This window comes from Budorcas taxicolor, chromosome 3, assembly GCF_023091745.1.
Source record: "Budorcas taxicolor isolate Tak-1 chromosome 3, Takin1.1, whole genome shotgun sequence".
Classification (NCBI taxonomy): domain Eukaryota; kingdom Metazoa; phylum Chordata; class Mammalia; order Artiodactyla; family Bovidae; genus Budorcas; species Budorcas taxicolor.
Window position 1 is genome coordinate 12,282,255 of NC_068912.1, and position 20,105 is coordinate 12,302,359.

The window sequence follows — 20,105 nt, forward strand, 5'->3', positions numbered from 1 at the left end:
TATGTCCTTAGATTTTGAAGGATAAGACAAATATAAACTCATACCTGCAGATATTTTTACCAGCTGTGTAGGAATAATGAGATATAAATTAAGGGCTTTGTAATGTGGATGTTTTGCTACTAGAGTTGACTACTCTGAAGATCTTTTATAGCTCGTTAGTGTTTTATTTTTGATCTATCACTTCAATGATATTATTTGACCAAACAAAAGTCATTCTGTCTTTCTAAGCTATGACCTTGTTATGAACAGTATTTGCATTCACTGTGCAAATGTACATGTATTATCTCTTTAAGCAACATCATGGTGCCATCACTCAAGGAAGTTGAATGAGGTGAACATTGATATAGCTCTTTCCTCTTTTCCCCGTTTTTAAAATGTAACAAATACTTTTTATGTTCCCCTCCCCCTTCCCCTTTCCCCTTCCCCTTTTGGAAACGTGTTGGAGACTAGATAGTTTAAGATGAGCAATCGAGGGGATTGAGAGATTGATCCACACAGAGCCTGGATTCTTTTTGCTTCATCATAAGGCTTTCTGCTGGTCAGCCTAATTAGCTACCCTTTTAACAAGAGAACCTTGTGGAAATCCAGCTGGCAACTCAAGAAGTTCAGGAAGCAGGACCACAGAGGTTATACTCTGGGATCTTGGCCATGAGGTTGGATGCCTCACCTTGTTGAAAAGAGACACTGGACCTAAATGGTGCAGCATGACTTTGTTCCTGCTTGGCTAAATTTCTCAACACTGCAGTCAGCTAAGTCACCTACAGTGACTTTCGAAAAACACGGAGAGCACCTACCCTGAGGAGATGGTAGATTTGGAGTAAGCCGTCGTAGACATAATTCCTCTGATGGCTTTTTCAACAATGGACTTCTTCGAACAACAGGAGATTCATGGCACCAGCCCTCTCTGTTCTGCCATGATTCTGTGGACTCTGGTGTCTCTAAGGGAGCATATGCTGGAACCACAGGGAACCTATTTGGTTGGCATGGCTCTTCACGAGGTCATGATGGCATGAGCCAGCATAGTGGGGGTGGCACAGGAAACCATCGCCATTGGAATGGCAGCTTCCATTCCCAGAAAGGCTGTGCCTTTCAGGAAAAGCCACCTACAGATATTAGGGAAGAGAAGAAAGAAGATAAGCTGGAAAAGTTGCAGTTTGAAGAGGAACACTTTCCTTCTTTGAATCCAGAAGCTGGCAAACAGAATCAGCCATGCAGACCTACTGGGACCCCTTCGGGAGTGTGGGAAAACCCACCTAGTGCCAAGCAGCCCTCCGAAATGCTAGTCATCAAAAAAGTTTCCAAAGAAGATCCTGCTGCTGCCTTCTCTGCTGCATTCACCTCACCAGGATCTCACCATGCAAATGGAAACAAATCGTCAACCATGGTTCCAAGTGTCTATAAGAACCTGGTTCCTAAGCCTGTACCACCTCCATCCAAGGCCAGTGCGTGGAAAGCTAACAGAATGGAACACAAATCAGGACCCCTTTCCTCTAGCCGAGAGTCTGCTTTTACCAGTCCAATCTCTGTTACCAAACCAGTAGTACTGGCTGGTGGTGTAGTTTTAAGCTCTCCCAAAGAGAGTCCGCCAGCACCACTCCTCCGATTGCAATCAGCTCCTCTCTTCTGACCAAGTTGACCCGCCGAACTACTGACGGGAAGAGTGAGTTCCTGAAGACTCTGAAGGATGATCGGAATGGAGACGTCTCAGAGAGCAGAGAGAGTGAGAAGTTGGAAGATTCGGAGGGCAACAGCACACCTGAACCAAAGGGAAATGGGGAGGAAGGCTGCCACCAGAATGGTCTCGCGCTCCCTGTAAAGGAGGACCGGGAGGCCCTCTCGCACTCTTTGGAAGCAGAGCACAGGTTACTGAAAGCAATGGGATGGCAGGAGTATCCTGAAAATGATGAGAATTGTCTTCCCCTCACAGAGGATGAGCTTAGAGAGTCCTACATGAAGACAGCAGCTGACAAGAAATGGCTTTGGAAAGAATGGCTTCTTGCAGAGTTGAAGTTCCAACCTATTCTCCCCTTGGAGAAGCACTTGCAGAGCAGAGTTTAAGGACTCAGACACGGAGACAAGAAGCAGTGAGACATCTGATGACAATGCCTGGAAGTAGGTGTATAAATGCTTACAGTTAAATCTGACCCAGTAAACTCAGCTTGTGTGTTTAGGGGTTATACAGAAGAAATCGTTCTTTTCCTTTTCTGATTTTATTGTTGAATACTTCATACTCAAGGGAAATAGTCATATCCCAAAGAGAGAGTGAGCGACTGGCTTGTTTAGCTTTTGTTGTTGTCCTTCCCTGTTATCTGTTTAATAGAGAGAACTTTGTGTGGTGGGAAAGATTTTTTAAATGCACATACACACAGTATATATGGGGCAATGCACAAGTGGGAGCTGGCAGTGCAGAGGGGAGGAGACATTGGTCTGCAGCAACAGCTTCTACTACTAGCCCTTGGGGCACTCACCCCTGTGCTCAAGCAATCATTGTCAATGACAAAGTGACTATTGAAGTTATAATTGTATTAAATTAATCGTTTCCTGTGGTCATGTATGGATGTGAGAGTTGGACTGTGAAGAAGGCTGAGCGCCGAAGAATTGATGCTTTTGAACTGTGGTGTTGGAGAAGACTCTTGAGAGCCCCTTGGACTGCAAGGAGATCCAACCAGTCCATTCTAAAGGAGCTCAGCCCTGGGTGTTCTTTGGAAGGAATGATGCTAAAGCTGAAACTCCAGTACTTTGGCCACCTCATGTGAAGAGTTGACTCATTGGAAAAGACTCTGATGCTGGGAGGGATTGGGGGCAGGAGGAGAAGGGGACGACAGAGAATGAGATGGCTGGATGGCATCACCGACTCGATGGACGTGAGTCTGAGTGAACTCCAGGAGTTGGTGATGGACAGGGAGGCCTGGCGTGCTGCAATTCATGGGGTCGCAAAGAGTTGGACTGAGCGACTGAACTGAACTGAATGCTAATAATTTTGATATTTTATTTTATTTCTGGTTGCTCAGGTAACGTTAGCCCTTAACCAAGCATATGTGGTTCCCCCGCCCCAACTTTTTTTTTTCTTTCTGGGTACAGCTGTAAAATATTTGTATATAGAAAATGTTGTGTTATTCTTGCAACCTTGATATTCAGGGTGGATTGTAAAATATAAATTTTGTGAGATTTCAAAGATTAAGATTATTTTGATAACATTATTTACAGATTTAAAAGATGTGATTATCACAAGTCTGTTGAGAGGGAAAATACTGCATAAAATAACTAACTTGGAATAAATATTTTGCATCAGTTTGGATTGTCTTGTGTAAGAAGTATATTTTCTTTAAAATTACATGGGTGGATTTAGAGGTCTAAGGAAAATCTGAATTCAGACACACCTGTTTCTCCTTTTAGCAGATACATTTTTGATGCAGAAAAACCTGTGCAATAAACTGCCAGTAATAAAACCAGAAAGGAAAAATAAAAAAAGACCTACAGATGACCAACAAACACATGAAAAGGTTTTCATCATTACTGATTATTAAAGGAATGCAAATCAAAGCTGCAAAGATTAGAGGAATGCAAATCAAAGCCTCCCACCAGTCAGAATGACCATCATAAAAAAATCTATAAAACAATAAATACTGGAGAGAGTGTGGAGAAAAGGCAACCCCCCACACTTTTGGTGGGAATGTAAATGTGTGTAGACGCTATGGAGAACAGTATAGACGTTATTTAAGAAACTAAAAATGGAATTACCGTATGACCCAGTAATTGCACCCCTGGGTATATACTTGGAGAAAACCATAATTTAAAAAGATACGTGAACCCCAATGTTCATTGTAGCACTATTTCCAATAGTCAGGACATGAAAGCAACCTAAATGTTCATGAAAAAAGGAAGAGGTAAAGAAGACATGGTACATATATACAATGGAATACTGTTGTTTTTGTTTCAGTCCCTAAATTGTGTCCAACTCTGTAGACCACCAGGCTCCTCTGTCCATGGGATTTCCCAGGCAAGTATAGTGGAGTGGGTTGCCATTTCCTTCCCTAGAGGATCTTTCCCAACTTAAAGATCGAACTTGTGTCTCCTGCATTGGCAGGCAGTTTTTTTGTTTGTTTGTTTTTGTTTTGTTTTGTTTTACCACTGAGCCCCCTGGAAAGCCTACGATGGAAAATTGCTGAGCCATAAAAGGGAACAAAATTGTGCCACTTGCAAAGACATGGATGGGCCTAGAGACTGCCATACAGAGTGAAGTGAGTCATAAAGAGAAAAGCAATATATTCATGATGTGGAACCCAGAAAAATGGCCCAAATGAATTAATTTGCCAAGCAGAAATAGAGACACAGATGTAGAGAATGAAAGTATGGATACTAAAGTGGGGGGTGAGATCAGTTGGGAAATTGGGATTGACATATATGTATTAATATTTGTAAAATAAATAGCTAGAGTGAACCTACTGTATAGCACAGGGAACTCTATTCAGTGCTCTGTGGTGACCTAAATGGGAAGGAAATCCAAAAACCAAAGGATATATGTATATGTATATCTGATTGACTTTGTTGTACAGCAGAAACTAACACATTATAAAGTAACTAAACTCCAATAAAAATTAATAATAATAAATAAAATGAGATGCTCAGGACTGAAGGTGATTTTGATATAGGAGTAAGACATAATGAGGGAAAAAATATTTTACTACTAATTAAAGGATTTTAGGTGATTAGGTCACAACTTTTAAAAAGTTATAGCTATTCTCTGAATCTAAACTTTATAGAAAACCTGGATAATATATATATTTTTTTTGTTTTGCAGGGATTTTGTTTGCATCTAATGGAAAACATAAAAGAAAGCATGTGTGAATATAAATGAAAGTGAAAGTGAAGTCGTGTCCAACCCTTTGTGACTCCATGGACTGTAGCCTACAAGGCTTCTCCATCCATGGGATAGTCCAGGCAAGAAGCTGCACAGAATCTAAGACTCATATTAATCAAGACTTTGTGCATCTCTGTGAGGACGGTTTATTTCTTTAATCCTCCAAAAACGGTGTTTCTCAATGCCTTTTTCACCACTCCTTTGAACCACTCCTTATATATTACAGAAGACATGCTATATAAATATAGAGGAAACAATAACCACCCTGTCTTGCCTCAGGATGAGGAAGATGTTTTCACAGCTTTCCACAATGAATTTATTAAAAAGAATTCCCAGTTTCAAATCTGTCATCTGAGTGTATAAAGGACTTGGGTGTTCATCTCGTTCAATTTCTTACATATACAGAAATTGTTTCATCAATATCTCCAAGAGAAACCAGCTTTCCCTGGCAGGTATCACAAAAAGTACATTCCTGCTGTTTTTAATTATCATTATTATTGGATTGGCCAAAAAGTTTATTCAGTTTTAAGTAAAAATTAAAAATGCATTCTTCATTTTCACCAAGAACTTTGTTGAACAACATACTCATTTATGAATGAACTTTTTGGCCAACCCAAGAACTCACCTCATTTTAGTTGATGCTTGCCTCTGTGATTTTCTGACTCTTATGTCATACACTAGTTCTAATGTTGTTTCACAGGTGTTTGAGACAATTATGATTAATAATCTGATCCTTTCCCTTTACTCCTGTAACTTGAATTTCAGACATTTCAGCTTTTTGTGTACAGTGTTTTACTTATCAGTATTCTTTTTAAAACTTAATAAAACTAGAGCTCATATTTCATGTATGACCTCCATTTTCAGGGTAAAAGGTAACCATATTATTTCTTGTTAATTTTATTTAGATTTTCAAATCAAAGTATATAACATCATCAATAAGGCTCTCACAGTTTTGAATTACTCTCTCTATTCTATTTCTATCCCTCAACTTTTAGTTTTTGGATTAAGTCTTTTCATGTTATTTTATTATTACTAGTAGCATAATTGTCATTTTACTGATTCTCTGTAAGTACAATATTGGCTATCTCCATTTTTTGTTCTCTTTTTTTTTTTCCTTTTTTCCAAATAAGCTTACAAATGTCATTTATTATTCAAATTTTTTTAGGAATGGAATGTTTATTTATTGTAGATACTTCCTTGTTGATATTTAAATAACTTCTTTAATTTATATAGTTTTTATGTTAGTGAGAGAATGTGATTGATGCAAGCTCTATTATTAGAATTTATTTAATTTTTATTATTGGTGTCTTTCAACTTACTCCTGGTGAAGTATTTTTATTTATGCATTTTAGTATGCATATTATTTTAATTGAGCTGGTGATGGACAGGGAGGCCTGGCGTGCTGCGATTCATGGGGTCACAAAGAGTCGGACACGACTGAGTGACTGAACTGAACTGAACTGAATGTAGCTATTTTAGGGTGCAATATCATTATTTGTTTTATATATAAGTGACCTGTAATGATTCAGTAGTGCTGAATCCAAATACTTCACTGTATATATTACAAATAAGCATTTCATTATATTTCTAGAAATATTGACTCAATTTTGATATAGAATCTCTTTTTTTTAATTCTAAATAAATCTTTTGGGATTTCATACATATCCCATGCACCAAAACAATAGCAGAGGTATAAAAATAAAAGCATTCATCAAGAAGGTTAAAAGTAAAAGATATTGTAAATATCAACAAAAGTATAGATATCATTGTCTTCAGAGTAATTATGCTAAGTTAACGTAGCCAAGAGCATAAGGCTACACTGTAAACTTCATCTATACGACTTTTCCAGAATAGGACACTCTATTCAGGCAGAAAGCAGATTAGACCATAGGCTAGGGACAGAACATAATTTGACTGGAAACAGATAAGAAATGTCTTCTGGCTATGATTAAAAATGCACTAAAACTGGACTGTGGTAGTAATTAGACAATTTTTCAACTTTAACAATCAAAATGCATGAATATTTGATATATAAAGCTATTTTTAATTATTATAGAGGAAATTCATTAAAATCTTGCTGATTTTCTTTTTCTATACGTGTCCATTTTAATAACAAACTAGAGGACTTGGGGGCAAGAAGATCCATTTAGTATTCATTATTTTAGTCCTTCTCTAGTATCTTTAAGCATTTCTGAAACACATTAGATCTATTTTATTTTGGTAAAAATAATTATTAACTATACCCATTTTCAATCTGATGACTTAGAGTTTGCCATACTAGTAATGCCCTATTCTATAGTCAACTCTCACTTTTGATACAGCCATGTTGTTCAGTCACTAAGTTGTAGCCAATTCTTTGTGACCTCATGGACTGTAGCATGCCAGGCTTCCTTGTCCTTCACCGTCTCCCAGAGTTTGCTCAAACTCATGTCCATTGAGTTTGTGATGCCATCCAACCATAAATATATACCAAAAAAGAAGATTATTTACCAAAGTGGAGAAGTGGAAGATAGGTTCTACCAAATTCAGTACAGATGGATTGTGTTAGATGGCAAATTATACCTATTTATTTCACTTGTTTCCCTCTTTGGACAGCTACAATATAGACTTTAAAAAAAGATAAGAAAACTGACTTATCAATGGCTTCAAACTGATGAGACCATGGTTCATTATCTTATCTACTTACCTGTACATACAGAATAACTACTTTCTAAAGTGATCAAAATTGTCCCTACCACCTTTCTTTTTCACATCCATTACCTATTAAAATCTGTTTATAAATTCATATGGGATCCCCCATACCTAGAACAAAACATGGTAGCGTATTTAAATTCTATAGTAGAATAATTAAATTCTGATAACTAAACTGCATTTAGAAAAAGCATTGCATACATGTCATGGGAGAATGAAAATCAATACAAATTGGGGTCAGGAACTTGCAATAATGTGTGTGTGTGTGTGCATGTTTTCTGTAGTAAAGAAGCAAAAAAAAAAAAAAAAAAAAAACCACAATACTTTCCATTTTCCAGCAAAAATAAATAAAAGCTTAAAGAAGGAAATAAGAATGTATTTTAACCATGTGAAATTCCATTGCTGCTACTGCTAGTAAGTTGCTTCAGTCATGTCCGACTCTGTGCAACCCCATAGATGGCAGCCCACCAGGCTCCTCTGTCCCTGGGATTCTCTAGGCAAGAACACTGGAGTGGGTGGCCATTTCCTTCTCCAATGCATGAAAGTGAAAGATGAAAGTGAAGTCGCTCAGTCGTGTCCGACTCTTAGCGACCCCGTGGACTGCAGCCCACCAAGCTCCTCCATCCATGGGATTTCCCAGGCAAGAGTACTGGAGTGGGGTGCCATTACCTTCTCCATGAAATTCCATTATGAAAGATTATTTTAGATCACATTTATTGTATTTACTGAACATTAAACCTCCTCTAAAGTTTTAATAGGCAGAAAAAAAGAACCTTTTAAATTCCTTTTTTGTTCAATATGACAACAAACATTTGTCTCTGAGAAATATATCTTTGATATTATAGGAGAAGGAAATGGCAACCCACTCCAGTGTTCTTGCCTGAAGAATCCCAGGGATGGGGGAGCCTGGTGGGCTGCTGTCTAAGGGGTCGCACAGGGTCGGACACGATTGAAGCGACTTAGCAGAAAACACTTAATTATGCTGAGGTATAATTAAGCGACTCGGCATAATTAAGGCCATATATGACAAGCCCACAACAATTATTCTCAATGGCAAAAAACTGAAAGCATATCCTCTAAGATTTGGAACAAGACAAGGTGCTCACTCTTGCCATTATTGTTATTCAACACGTTTTGGAAGTCCCAGTCACAGCAATCAGAAAAGAAAAGAAATACAAGGAATCCAGATTGGAAAGTGAGAAGTAAAATTCTCATTGTTTCAGATGGCACAACACTATACATAGAAAACCCCAAAGATGGAACCAGAAAATTGCTAGAGCTAATTAGTGAATGAAACTAAGCCATGCCATATGGGGCAACCCAAGATGAATGGGTCACGGTGGAGAGGTCTGACAGAACGTGGTCCAATGGAGAAGGGAATGGCAAACTACTTCAGTATTCTTGCCTTGAGAACCCCATGAACAGTATGAAGAGGCAAAATGATAGGGCACGGAAAAAGGAACTCCCCAGGTCGATAGGTGCCCAATATGCTACTGGAGATCAGTGGAGAAATAACTCCAGAAAGAACGAATGGATGGAGTCAAAGCAAAAACGACACCCAGCTGTGGATGTGACTGGTGATAGAAGCAAGGTCCAGTGTTGTAAAGAGCAATATTGCATAGGAACCTGGAATGTTAGGTCCATGAATCAAACCAATTGGAAGTGGTCAAACAGGAGATGGCAAGAGTGAACATCAACATTCTGGGAATCAGCAACCTAAGATTCACTGGAATGGGTGAATGTAACTCAGATGACGATTATATCTACAACTGTGGGCAGGAATCCCTTAGAAGAAATGGAGTGGCCATCATAGTCTCAAAAGAGTCTGAAATGCAGTACTTGGATGCAATCTCAAAAACAACAGAATGATCTCTGTTCATTTCCAAGGCAAACCGTTCAATGTCACAGTAATCCAAGTCTATGCCCCGACCAGCAACACTAAACAAGCTGAAGTTGAATGGTTTTATGAAGACCTACAAGACTTTTTAGAACTAACACCCAAAAAAGATGTCCTTTACATTATAGCGGACTTAAATGAAAAAGTAGAGAGTCAAGAAATACCTGGAGTAACAGGCAAATTTGGCCTTGGAGTACAGAATGAAGCAGGGCAAAGGCTAATAGAGTTTTGCCAAGAGAATGCACTGGTCATAGAAAACGCCCTCTTCCAACAACACAAGAGAAGACTCTATACATAGACATCGCCAGATGGACAACACCAAAATCAGATTGATTATATTCTTTGAAGCCAAAGATGGAGAAGCTCTATACAGCCAGCAAAAACAAGACCGGGAGCTGACTGTGGCTCAGATTATGAACTCCTTTTTGCCAAATTCAAACTTAAATTGAAGACAGTGGGGAAAACCACTAGACCATTCAGGTATGATCTAAATCAAATCCTTATGATTATACAGTGGAAGTGAGAAATAGATTTAAGGGACTAGATCTTATAAGCAGAATGCCTGATAAACTGTGGATGGAGGTTCATGACACTGTACAGGAGACAGGGATTGAGACCGTCCCCAAGACAAAGAAATGCAAAAAAGCAAAACGGCTGTTTGAGGAGGCCTTACAAGTAGCTGTGAAAAGAAAAGAAACAAAAAAGAAAGGAGAAAAGGAAAGATATACCCATTTGGATGCAGAGTTCCAAAGAATAGCAAGGAGAGATTTAAAAAAAAAAAAAAAAAAAGCCTTCCTCAGTGATCAATGCAAAGAAATAGAGGAAAACAGCAGATGAGAAAGACTAGAGATCTCTTCAAGAAAATTAGAGATCCCAAGGGAACATTAGTGCAAAGTTGGGCTCAATAAAGGACAGAAATGGTAGGGACCTAGCAGGAGCAGAAGATATTGAGAAGAGGTGGAAAGAATACACAGAAGAACTGTATAAAAAAAGATCTTCACGACCCAGATAATCATGATGGTGTGATCACTCACCTAGAACCAGACATCTTGGAATGTGAAGTCCAGTGGGACTTAGGAAGCATCACTATAAACAAAACTAAGGGAGGTGATGGAATTCCAGTAGAGCTATTTTAAATCCTGAAAGATGATGCTGTGAAAGTGCTGCACTCAACATGCCAGCAAATTTGGAAAACTCAGCAGTGGCCACATGACTGGAAAAGGTCAGTTTTCATTACAACCCCAAAGAAAGGCAATACCAAAGAATGCTCAAACTACCGCACAATTGCACTCATCTCACATGCTAGTAAAGTAATGCTCAAAAGTCTCCAAGCCAGGCTTCAGCAATATGTGAACTGTGAAATTCCAGATGTTCAAGCTGGTTTTAGGAAAGCAGAGGAACCAGAGATCAAATTGCCAACATCCACTGGATCATCAAAAAAGCAAGAGAGTTAAAAAAAACAGCTATTTCTGCTTTATTGACTATGCCAAAGCCTTTGACTCTGTGGATCACAAGAAACTGTGGAAAATCCTGAAAGAGATGGGAATACCAGACCACCTGACCTGCCTCTTAAGAAATCTGTATGCAGGTCAGGAAGCAACAGTTAGAACTGGACATGGAACAACAGACTGTTTCCAAATAGGAAAAGGGGTACGTCAAGGCTGTATATTGTCATCCTGCTTATTTAACTTCTATGCAGAGTACATCATGATAAACGCTGGGCTAGATGAAGCACAAGCTGGAATCAAAATTGCTGGGAGAAACATCAATAACCTCAGATGTGCAGGTGACACCACCACCATTATGGCAGAAAATAAAGAGGAACTAAAGAGCCTCTTGATGAAAGTGAAAGAGGAGAGTGAAAAAGTTGACTTAAAGCTCAACATTCAGAAAACGAAGATCATGGCATCTGGTCCCATCACTTCATGGCAAATAGATTGGAAACAGGGGAAACAGTGTCAGACTTTATTTTTGGGGGATCCTAAATCACTGCAGATGGTGATTGCAGTCATGAAATTAAAAGATGCTTACTCCTTAGAAAGAAAGTTATGACCAACCTAGACAGCATATTAAAAAGCAGACACATTACTTTGCCAACAAAGGTCCATCTAGTCAAGGCTATGGTTTATCCAGTAGTCAGGTATGGATGTGAGAGTTGGACTATAAAGAAAGCTGAGTGCCGAAGAATTGATGCTTTTGAACTGTGGTGTTGGAGAAGACTCTTGAGAATCCCTTAGACTGCAAGGATATCCAACCAGTCCATCCTACAGGAGATCAGTTCTGGGTGTTCATTGAAAGGATTGATGTTGAAGCTGAAACTCCAATACTTTGGCCACCTGTATCAATGCCTTGACTCATTTGAAAAGACCCTGATGACTCATTTCAAAATACTCTGAAAGATTGAGGGCAGGGGAGAAGCAGATGACAGAGGATGAAATGGTTGGATGGTGTCACCGACTCAATGAACATGAGTTTGGGTAAACTCCGGGAGTTGGTGATGGAAAGAGAGGCCTGGCATGCTGCGGTTCATGGAGTCGCAAAGTTTCAGACATGACTGAGTGACTGAACTGAACTGAACTGAACTGAACTGAATCAGTGTTATAGAAAAATTACAGGATATAAAACTAATAAACAGAAATCACTTGCATTCTTATACACTAACCATGAAATCTCAGAGGAATGAAGGAAACAATCCCAATCACCATTGCAACGAAAAGAATAAAATAAGGAATAAACCTAGGAATAAGCCTACCTAAAGAGACAAAAGACCTGTATGCAGATTATAAGACTCTAATGAAAGAAATCAAAGATTACACAAATGGACGGAGAGATATGCCATGTTCTTGGACTGAAACAATCAATATTGTGAAAATGTCTATACTACCTAAAGAAATTTTCAGAGTCAATGCAATCCCTGTCAAACTACCAATGGTATGCTTCACAGAACTAAAACAAAAATGTTATAATTTGTATGGAACCACAAAAGACCCTAAATAGCTAAAGCAATCTTAAGAAAGAGAAATAGAGATGAAAGAATCAACCTTCCTGACTTTAGACTATACTACAAAGCTACAGTCATCAAGGCAGTATGGTACTGGCACAAAAAAAGACATATAGATCAATTAAATAAGATAGAAAGCCCAGAGATAAACCCATGCACCTATGGACAACTTATCTTTGACAAGGGAGGCAAGAGTATACAATGGAGAAAAGACAGTCTCTTCAATAAGTGGTGCTGAAAAAACTGGGCAACTATGTGTAAAAAAAATGCAATTAGAACATTTCCTAATGCCATACACAGAAATAAACTCAAAACGGATTAAAGACTTAAATATAAGACCAGAAACTATAAAGTTCTTAGAGGAAAACATAGGCAGAATATTCTCTGAAATAAATCACAGCAAGATCCTTTGACTCATCTTCTAGAGTAATGGAAAAAAAAATAATAAAAATAAATAAATTGGACATAATTAAACTTAATCAATTCTGCAAAGCAAAGTATAAACAAGGTGAAAAGACAACCTTAAGAATGGGAGAAAATAATAGCAAGTGAAACAACTGACAAAGGATTAATCTCTATAATACACAAGCAGCTCATGCAGCCCAGTATCAGAAAAACAAACAACTCAATCAAAAAGTGGACAGAAGACCTAAACAGATACGTCTCCAAAGAAGACATACAGATAGCTAATAAACACATGAAAAGATGCTCAACATTGCTCATTATTAGAGGGACACAAATCAAAACTACAATGTGATATCACCTTACACTGGTCAGAATGGCCGTCATCAAAAAATCTACAGCACCACAGGAGCGTTGGTTGGCCCTGGATAGTCGCCTCCCCTCCCACCACCTGTCCCCCCTCCCCGCGCCACTCGCTGGCGGCCACCCCCTCGCCGGTCACACACCGCATGCCTGGTGCTAAACCATTCGTGTAGGACCTGCTTCTGGGTCAGGTTTTGTACGCAGCAGAGCAGCTCCCTCACTGCAATCTATTGAAAGTCAGCCTTTGACACAAAGGTTTGTAAGGAAAAAAAAGAAATTTAGAACAAAGGAATAAAATAATTCAGAAGAGAAAGAAACACTTTTAACAAAAAAAAAATGTTTTTAAAAATCTACAAGCAATAAATGCTGGAGAGGGTGTGGAGAAAAAGGCACCCTCTTGCACTGTTGGCAGGAATGTAAATTGATACAGCCACTATGGAAGACAGTATGGAGATTCCTTAAAACACTAGGAATAAAACCAACAAGTGAAAACTGAAAGCAAAAATCACTCAGTCGTGTCTGACTGTTTGTAACCCATGGATTATACAGTCCATGGAATTCCCCAGGCCAGAATACTGGAGTGGGTAGCCTTTCCCTTCTTCAGGGGATCTTCCCAACCCAGGGATCAAACCCAGGTCTCCCACATTGAAGGCAAATTCTTTATGAGCTGAGCCACAAGGGAAGCCCCATATGACCCAACAATTCCACTACTGGGCATATACCCTGAGGAAATCAACATTGAAAACAACATATTTACCCCAGTATTCATTGCAGCACTATAATAGCCAGGACATGGAAGCAACATTGATGTCCATTGACAGATGAATGGATAAAGAACCTATGGTATATATATATATATACAATGGGCTATTACGTAGTCATAAAAAGGAACACATTTGAGTCTGTTCTAATGAAGTGGATGAACCTAGAGCCTATTATAGAAAATAAAGTAAGTCAGAAAGAGAAAGACAAGTATTATATATTAATGCATATATATGGAATCTAGAAAGATAGTACTGATGAACTTATGTGCAGGGCAGCAATGGAAACACAGACATATAGAACAGATTTGTGGGCACAGTAAGGGAAGGAGAGGGTGGGGTGAATTGGGGAAGTAATATTGAAACATATACAACCATATATAAAATAGGTACCCAGTGTAAATTTGCTGTATGACACAGGGGGCTCAAACCTAGTGCTCTGACAACCTAGAAGGGTGGTATGGGGGGAGGCAGGTGGGAGGAAGATTCAAGAGGGAGATGACATTTGTATACCTATGGCTGATTCATGTTGATGTATGGCAGAAACCTATACAATATTGTAATTATCCTCCAAATTAAAAAGACAAAACAAAAAAAGAAAGTGAAGGAATAGCTCAGAATATCTTGAAATATGCAACTTATATAGAGGAGAAGAGCTATTTCACAGAGAAGAAGGAACCCAAGAAAAAACATAGGAGAATACAGAATGACACTTGAAGCACCAGCAAACAGTTGATTAACATCAGAGGGCTTAACTAGGCACATATGAGAAATGAATAACAATAATCTTAGAAATAATAATGTCAGAGTGGTAGGCAGAGAATAGGTGATAAATTCTTGCTAACAGAGGCTTCTTGGTTTTATTCCATAGGGCAAGGGAACTCATCGAGGGTATTTCCACAGATTTTCTGGTCATTAGGGAAGACTAGCTCTCCAACTTATTATATTGTCTCAAAACCTTTGCTTAGATTATCTGAGATATTTCAGCAATGATGCAATGTTAGTCACTTCCCAGAGGATAATCAATAGGTATGATGTGCAGGAATGAGCATGCGGGTAAAGAGAGGAGAGTACAGGGAATAATTGCATGCAAATAGGAAGGAGACTCCATAATGAGGTTGTAACCTCAAACAAAAAAGGAACAAAGCGATCCCAAGGAAAGCATAGACATTTCAATATGTAGGTTGAGGTGAGTGGATCAGAAACTGAGAAGGGCCACCAAGGACAGCTACAGAGTGTCGTGTTCATGAAAGAAAAAGTTGTTAGGAGGAGAGGTAAGGGGAGACAATCAAATTATCTTCTATTTTTCCATGGAACTAGACAATGTTGTCCTAAAAAATAAAACAGCCAATTATTCTACTGGCATAATTGGTTTATTTGAGAACAGCAAAGAACTGCAATTTGGGGTAAACATGCTATAGCAAAAACTATAGGCAAGTCTAAGAAAGAAATGAGAGAAGCATTACTTTGTTGACAAAAAAAGGGGAAGTTGGAAGGGGTTGTTTTGAATGAAATTACACTGAAGGAATTACACTGAAGGTCCATCTAGTAAAAGCTATGATTTTTCCAGTAGTCATGCACAGATGTGAGAGCTGGACCATAAAGAAAACTAGCACCAAAAAATTGATGCTTTTGAACCGTGATGTTGGAGAAGACTCTTAAGAGAACCTTGGACTGTAAGGAGATCCAACCAGTCAATCCTAATGAAAACCAGTCCTGAGTATTCACTGAAAGGGCTGATATTGAAGCTGAAACTCCAATACTTTTGCCACCTGATGAGAAGAACTGACTCATTAAAAAAGACCCTGATGCTGGGAAAGATTGAGGGAGGGAGGAGAAGGGGACGACAGAGGATGAGATAGCATCATCAACTGGATGAAGATGAGTTTGAGCTAGATCCAGCAGTTGGTGATAGACAGGGAAGTCTGGTGTGCTGCAGTCCATGGTGTCGCAGAATCGGACATGACTGAATGACTGAACTGACTAACACTGAAGGAGACAGAGAGATTAGAAAGGTGCAGGACTATCCATTTGCTGGATTTACTGCTGGACAAGGAGAACTCTTCTTGATGGGGTCTGTAGTTGATGCTTTTTTATAGGGGTCTGTAACTGATAACGATGCAATATATGAGGACTCTTACTTCAGGCCTCCAGCTCCATTTTAGTTGAGATTTTCCTCCTACACTGTTTATGGGAATGTGAATTGGTACATCTGCTATGGAGAACAGCATGGAGGTTTCTTAAAAACCTAAAAATAGAGTTACAAAATGATCCTACAATTCTACCTCTGGGTATACATCCAAAGAAAACCAAAATATAAAAGATACATCCATCACAATGTTCATAGCAGCACTATTTATATTCATGCAAAGATGGGCTTGATAAAGGACAGAAATGGTCTGGACTTAACAGAAGCAGAAGATATTAAGAAGAGGTGGCAAGAATACATGGAAGAACTGTACAAAAAAGATCTTCACAACCCAGATAATCATGATGATGTGATCACTAATCTAGAGCCAGACATCTTGGAATGTGAAGTCAACTGGTCCTTAGAAAACATCACTAAGAACAAACCTAGTGGAGGTGATGGAATTCCAGTTGAGCTGTTTCAAATCCTGAAAGATGATGCTGTGAAAGTGCTGCATTCAATATGCAGGCAAATTTGGAAAACTCAGCAGTGGCCACAGGACTGGAAAAGGGCAGTTTTCATTCCAATCCCAAAGAAATGCAATGCCAAAGAATGCTCAAACTACCACACAATTGCACTCATCTCACACGCTAGTAAAGTAATGCTCAAAATTCTCCAAGCCAGACTTCAGCAATACATGAACCGTGAACTCCCTGATGTTCAAGCTGGTTTTAGAAAAGGCAGAGGAACCAGAGATCAAATTGCCAACATCCGCTGGATCATGGAAAAAGCAAGAGAGTTCCAGAAAAACATCTATTTCTGCTTGATTGACTATGCCAAAGCCTTTGACTGTGTGGATTACAATAAACTGTGGAAAATACTGAAAGAGATGGGAATCTCAGACCACCTAACTTGTCTCTTGAGAAATCTGTATGCAGGTCAGGAAGCAACAGTTAGAACTGGACATGGGACAACAGACTGGTTCCAAATAAGAAAAGGAGTATGTCAAGGCTGTATATTGTCACCCTGCTTATTTAACTTACATGCAGAGTACATCATGAGAAACACTGGGCAGGAGGAAGCACAAGCTGGAATCAAGATTGCCAGGAGAAATATCAATAACCTCAGATATGCAGATGACACCACCCTTATGGCAAAAAGTGAAGAGGAATTAAAGAGGCTCTTGATGAAACTGAAAGAGGAGAGTGAAAAATTTGGCTTAAAGCTCAACATTCAGAAAACAAAGATCATGGCATTTGGTCCCATCACTACATGGGAAATAGATGGGGAAACAGTGGAAACAGTGTCAGACTTCATTTTAGGGGGCTCCAAAATCACTGCAGATGATGACTGCAGCCATGAAATTAAAAGACGCTTACTCCTTGGAAGGAAAGTTTTGACCAACTTAGATAGCATATTCAAAAGCAGAGACATTACTTTGCCAACAAAGGTCCGTCTAGTCAAGCCTATGGTTTTTCCAGTGGTTATGTATGGATGTGAGAGTTGAACTGTGAAGAAGGCTGAGTGCCAAAGAATTGATGCTTTCGAACTGTGGTGTTGGAGAAGACTCTTGAGAGTCCCTTGGACTGCAAGGAGATCCAACCAGTCCATTCTGAAGGAGATCAGCCCTGGATGTTCTTTGGAAGGACTGATGCTAAAGCTGAAACTCCGGTACTTTGGCCACCTCATGCAAAGAGCTGACTCCTTGGAAAAGACTCTGATGCTGGGAGGGATTGGGGGCAGGAGGAGAAGGGGACGACAGAGGATGAGATGGCTGGATGGCATCACCGACTTGATGGACGTGAGTCTGAGTGAACTCCGGGAGTTGGTAATGGACAGGGAGGCCTGGTGTGCTGCGGTTTATGGGGTCACAGAAAGTTGGACATGACTGAGTGACTGAACTGAACTGAACTGAACTGAACCTGTATAGTGAAGTCAAAAAACATATTTTTTAAAGTGAGGTTTCCTTTTCTATTTCACAATTTGAATGTATCTTTACTCACCTCTTTTGATGTATATACTTTCGAGTAATCAAAATTTATAGCACTGAAATATAGTGAAATTTGTTCTTTAACTGAGTGATTCTTTCCCTCATCTACACAGACCTCTTAGAGTATCACTGATGGTAGAAAGTCAAAATATCTTAGCTTCTCTGAGCGTCATTCTTCTAGTATGCAAAATATTCTTATGGTAGTGTGTTCTACACTCGGTTGAGAAACTGCATGAAATGCACATATTACCTGTCACATAAAAGGCACACAATTGGCTGAATAGTGAGAACTTGGCTGTTTAATTAACAAGACATGAAGTTTGGGCCATTGTTCTTTGAAGAGCTGATTTGAATTCCTTATTTCTCAGGCTGTAAATCATTGGGTTGAACAGTGGTGTGAGGATGGTATAAAACACAGATATTAGGGTGTCTTGACTTGTTGAGTAATTGGATTTGGGCCTTAAGTAAATGAAAGAGGCACAACCATAATGAACAGTTATCACAATGAGATGAGAGGCACATGTAGAGAAGGTTTTGTATCTTCCAACAGATGATGGGATTTTTAGAATGGCAGAGATAATGCAGATGTAGGAGACCAGGATAAGTAACAGGGGAATGATCAAGGCAAATACACCAAGCACAAATACAACCAACTGACTGAGGTAAGAGTGATGAGATGCCAACTTGAGGACAGGAAAGATGTCACAGAAGAAGTGGTGTAGTTGGTTGGAGGAGTGAAAGGGCAGCTGAAATACCAAGGATGTGATGATCTGTGCGACAGTAAAGCCACAGGCACAGGCAGCAGCCACTAGTCCCACACACACCCCATGCCCCATGAGCAGTGTGTAATGCAGAGGGTTACAGATGGCCACATAGCGATCATAACCCATGGCTGCCAGCAGGAAGGAGTGAGAGCAACCTAGAAAGAGGAAGGAAAACATCTGGATGGCACAGCCCAGGAAGGAGATGGTCTTCTTCTGGGCCAGCAGGTCAACCAGCATCTTGGGTACAATGACGAAGGTATAACAAGTCTCAGAGCAGGAGAGGACACCAAGGAAGAAGTACATGGGGGTGTGGAGGGCTCTGTCCAGCACAATGGTAGAAACGATGATGGTGTTCGTGCCCAGCATGAACAAGTACACAAGCAGGAAGACAGCAAAGAGCAGCCGTTGCAGCCCAGCCAGAGATGAGAAGCCGAGGAAGACAAACTCTGTCACTAAGGTCTCATTGGCCCACTCCATGGTCACTGCTATACAGGAGAGCCAGAGCCAGAGCCACAGGCCAGGATGCAGGGATGGAGAAAGGCATGGGGAACTCAGCACAAAGTCTGCAGGTGGCAGGCATCTCCAGATGTTTGATGGAACTCATTCATTCTCTCCAAAATAGTCTGCCAGAATAAGAATTAAGGCTAAATATGGAACAGAATAATTGACAATCTATGAGCAGACCTTTCCTAAGGCTATAAACATGTTGTCTCTTAAAGCAAGGAATAGGAATTACCTGATTTTTTTTCTGTGTGTCTAAATTACAAATTATTGTGGTTTTTTGCTCACTACAAGCCCAAGGAAGCCAACTCTCCAAAAGTGAAAAATATGGATGGTTAACTTCAGCTATCTGAACTTGATCAGACTATGGAATAAAGAATGAGTAGTGTTCAGGCAGCATGAGCCAAGGGTGGAACAGATAACATTAGTTTAAGCAAATATTCTTTTTCAGGAAAACGAGAATCACTAAGTTGGTACTTGATGTCATTAATAAAGAAGCATTTATATTTTTTAAAAAAAACAGAGAAACTCATTAACTGTGGCATTTTGCAACACTCTTCACTTTTCCTATTATGCGCATGATTGTTCTAATTGACTTCAATCATGTCCAACTCTTTGAAACCCTATGGACTGTAGACCCCAGGCTTCTCTGTCCATGGGATTCTTCAGGCAAGAATACTTGAGTGGGTTGCCATGCCCTTCTCCAAGGAATCCTCTCAACCCAGGAATCGAACCCATATCTCTTA

General features: G+C 39.5%; 1 protein-coding gene and 1 pseudogene across 1 annotated transcript; one reads left to right on the forward strand and one right to left on the reverse strand.

Annotated features, from left to right (window-relative positions):
- The first annotated feature begins 694 nt into the window (after window positions 1-694).
- Window positions 695-2,116, forward strand: LOC128045688 (vasculin-like protein 1; annotated as a pseudogene).
- A 16,277-nt stretch (window positions 2,117-18,393) lies between these two features.
- On the reverse strand, window positions 18,394-19,335 carry LOC128045332 (olfactory receptor 10K1-like). Its single transcript, XM_052637831.1, has one exon. It carries the CDS (start codon window positions 19,333-19,335, stop codon window positions 18,394-18,396), a length of 942 nt encoding a protein of 313 aa, XP_052493791.1.
- Between the last annotated feature and the right edge of the window lie 770 nt (window positions 19,336-20,105).

Bases quoted from the DNA above. Each gene is read 5' to 3' on its own strand.
- LOC128045332 (XM_052637831.1), bottom strand. From the start codon at position 19,335: ATGGAGTGGGCCAATGAGACCTTAGTGACAGAGTTTGTCTTCCTCGGC.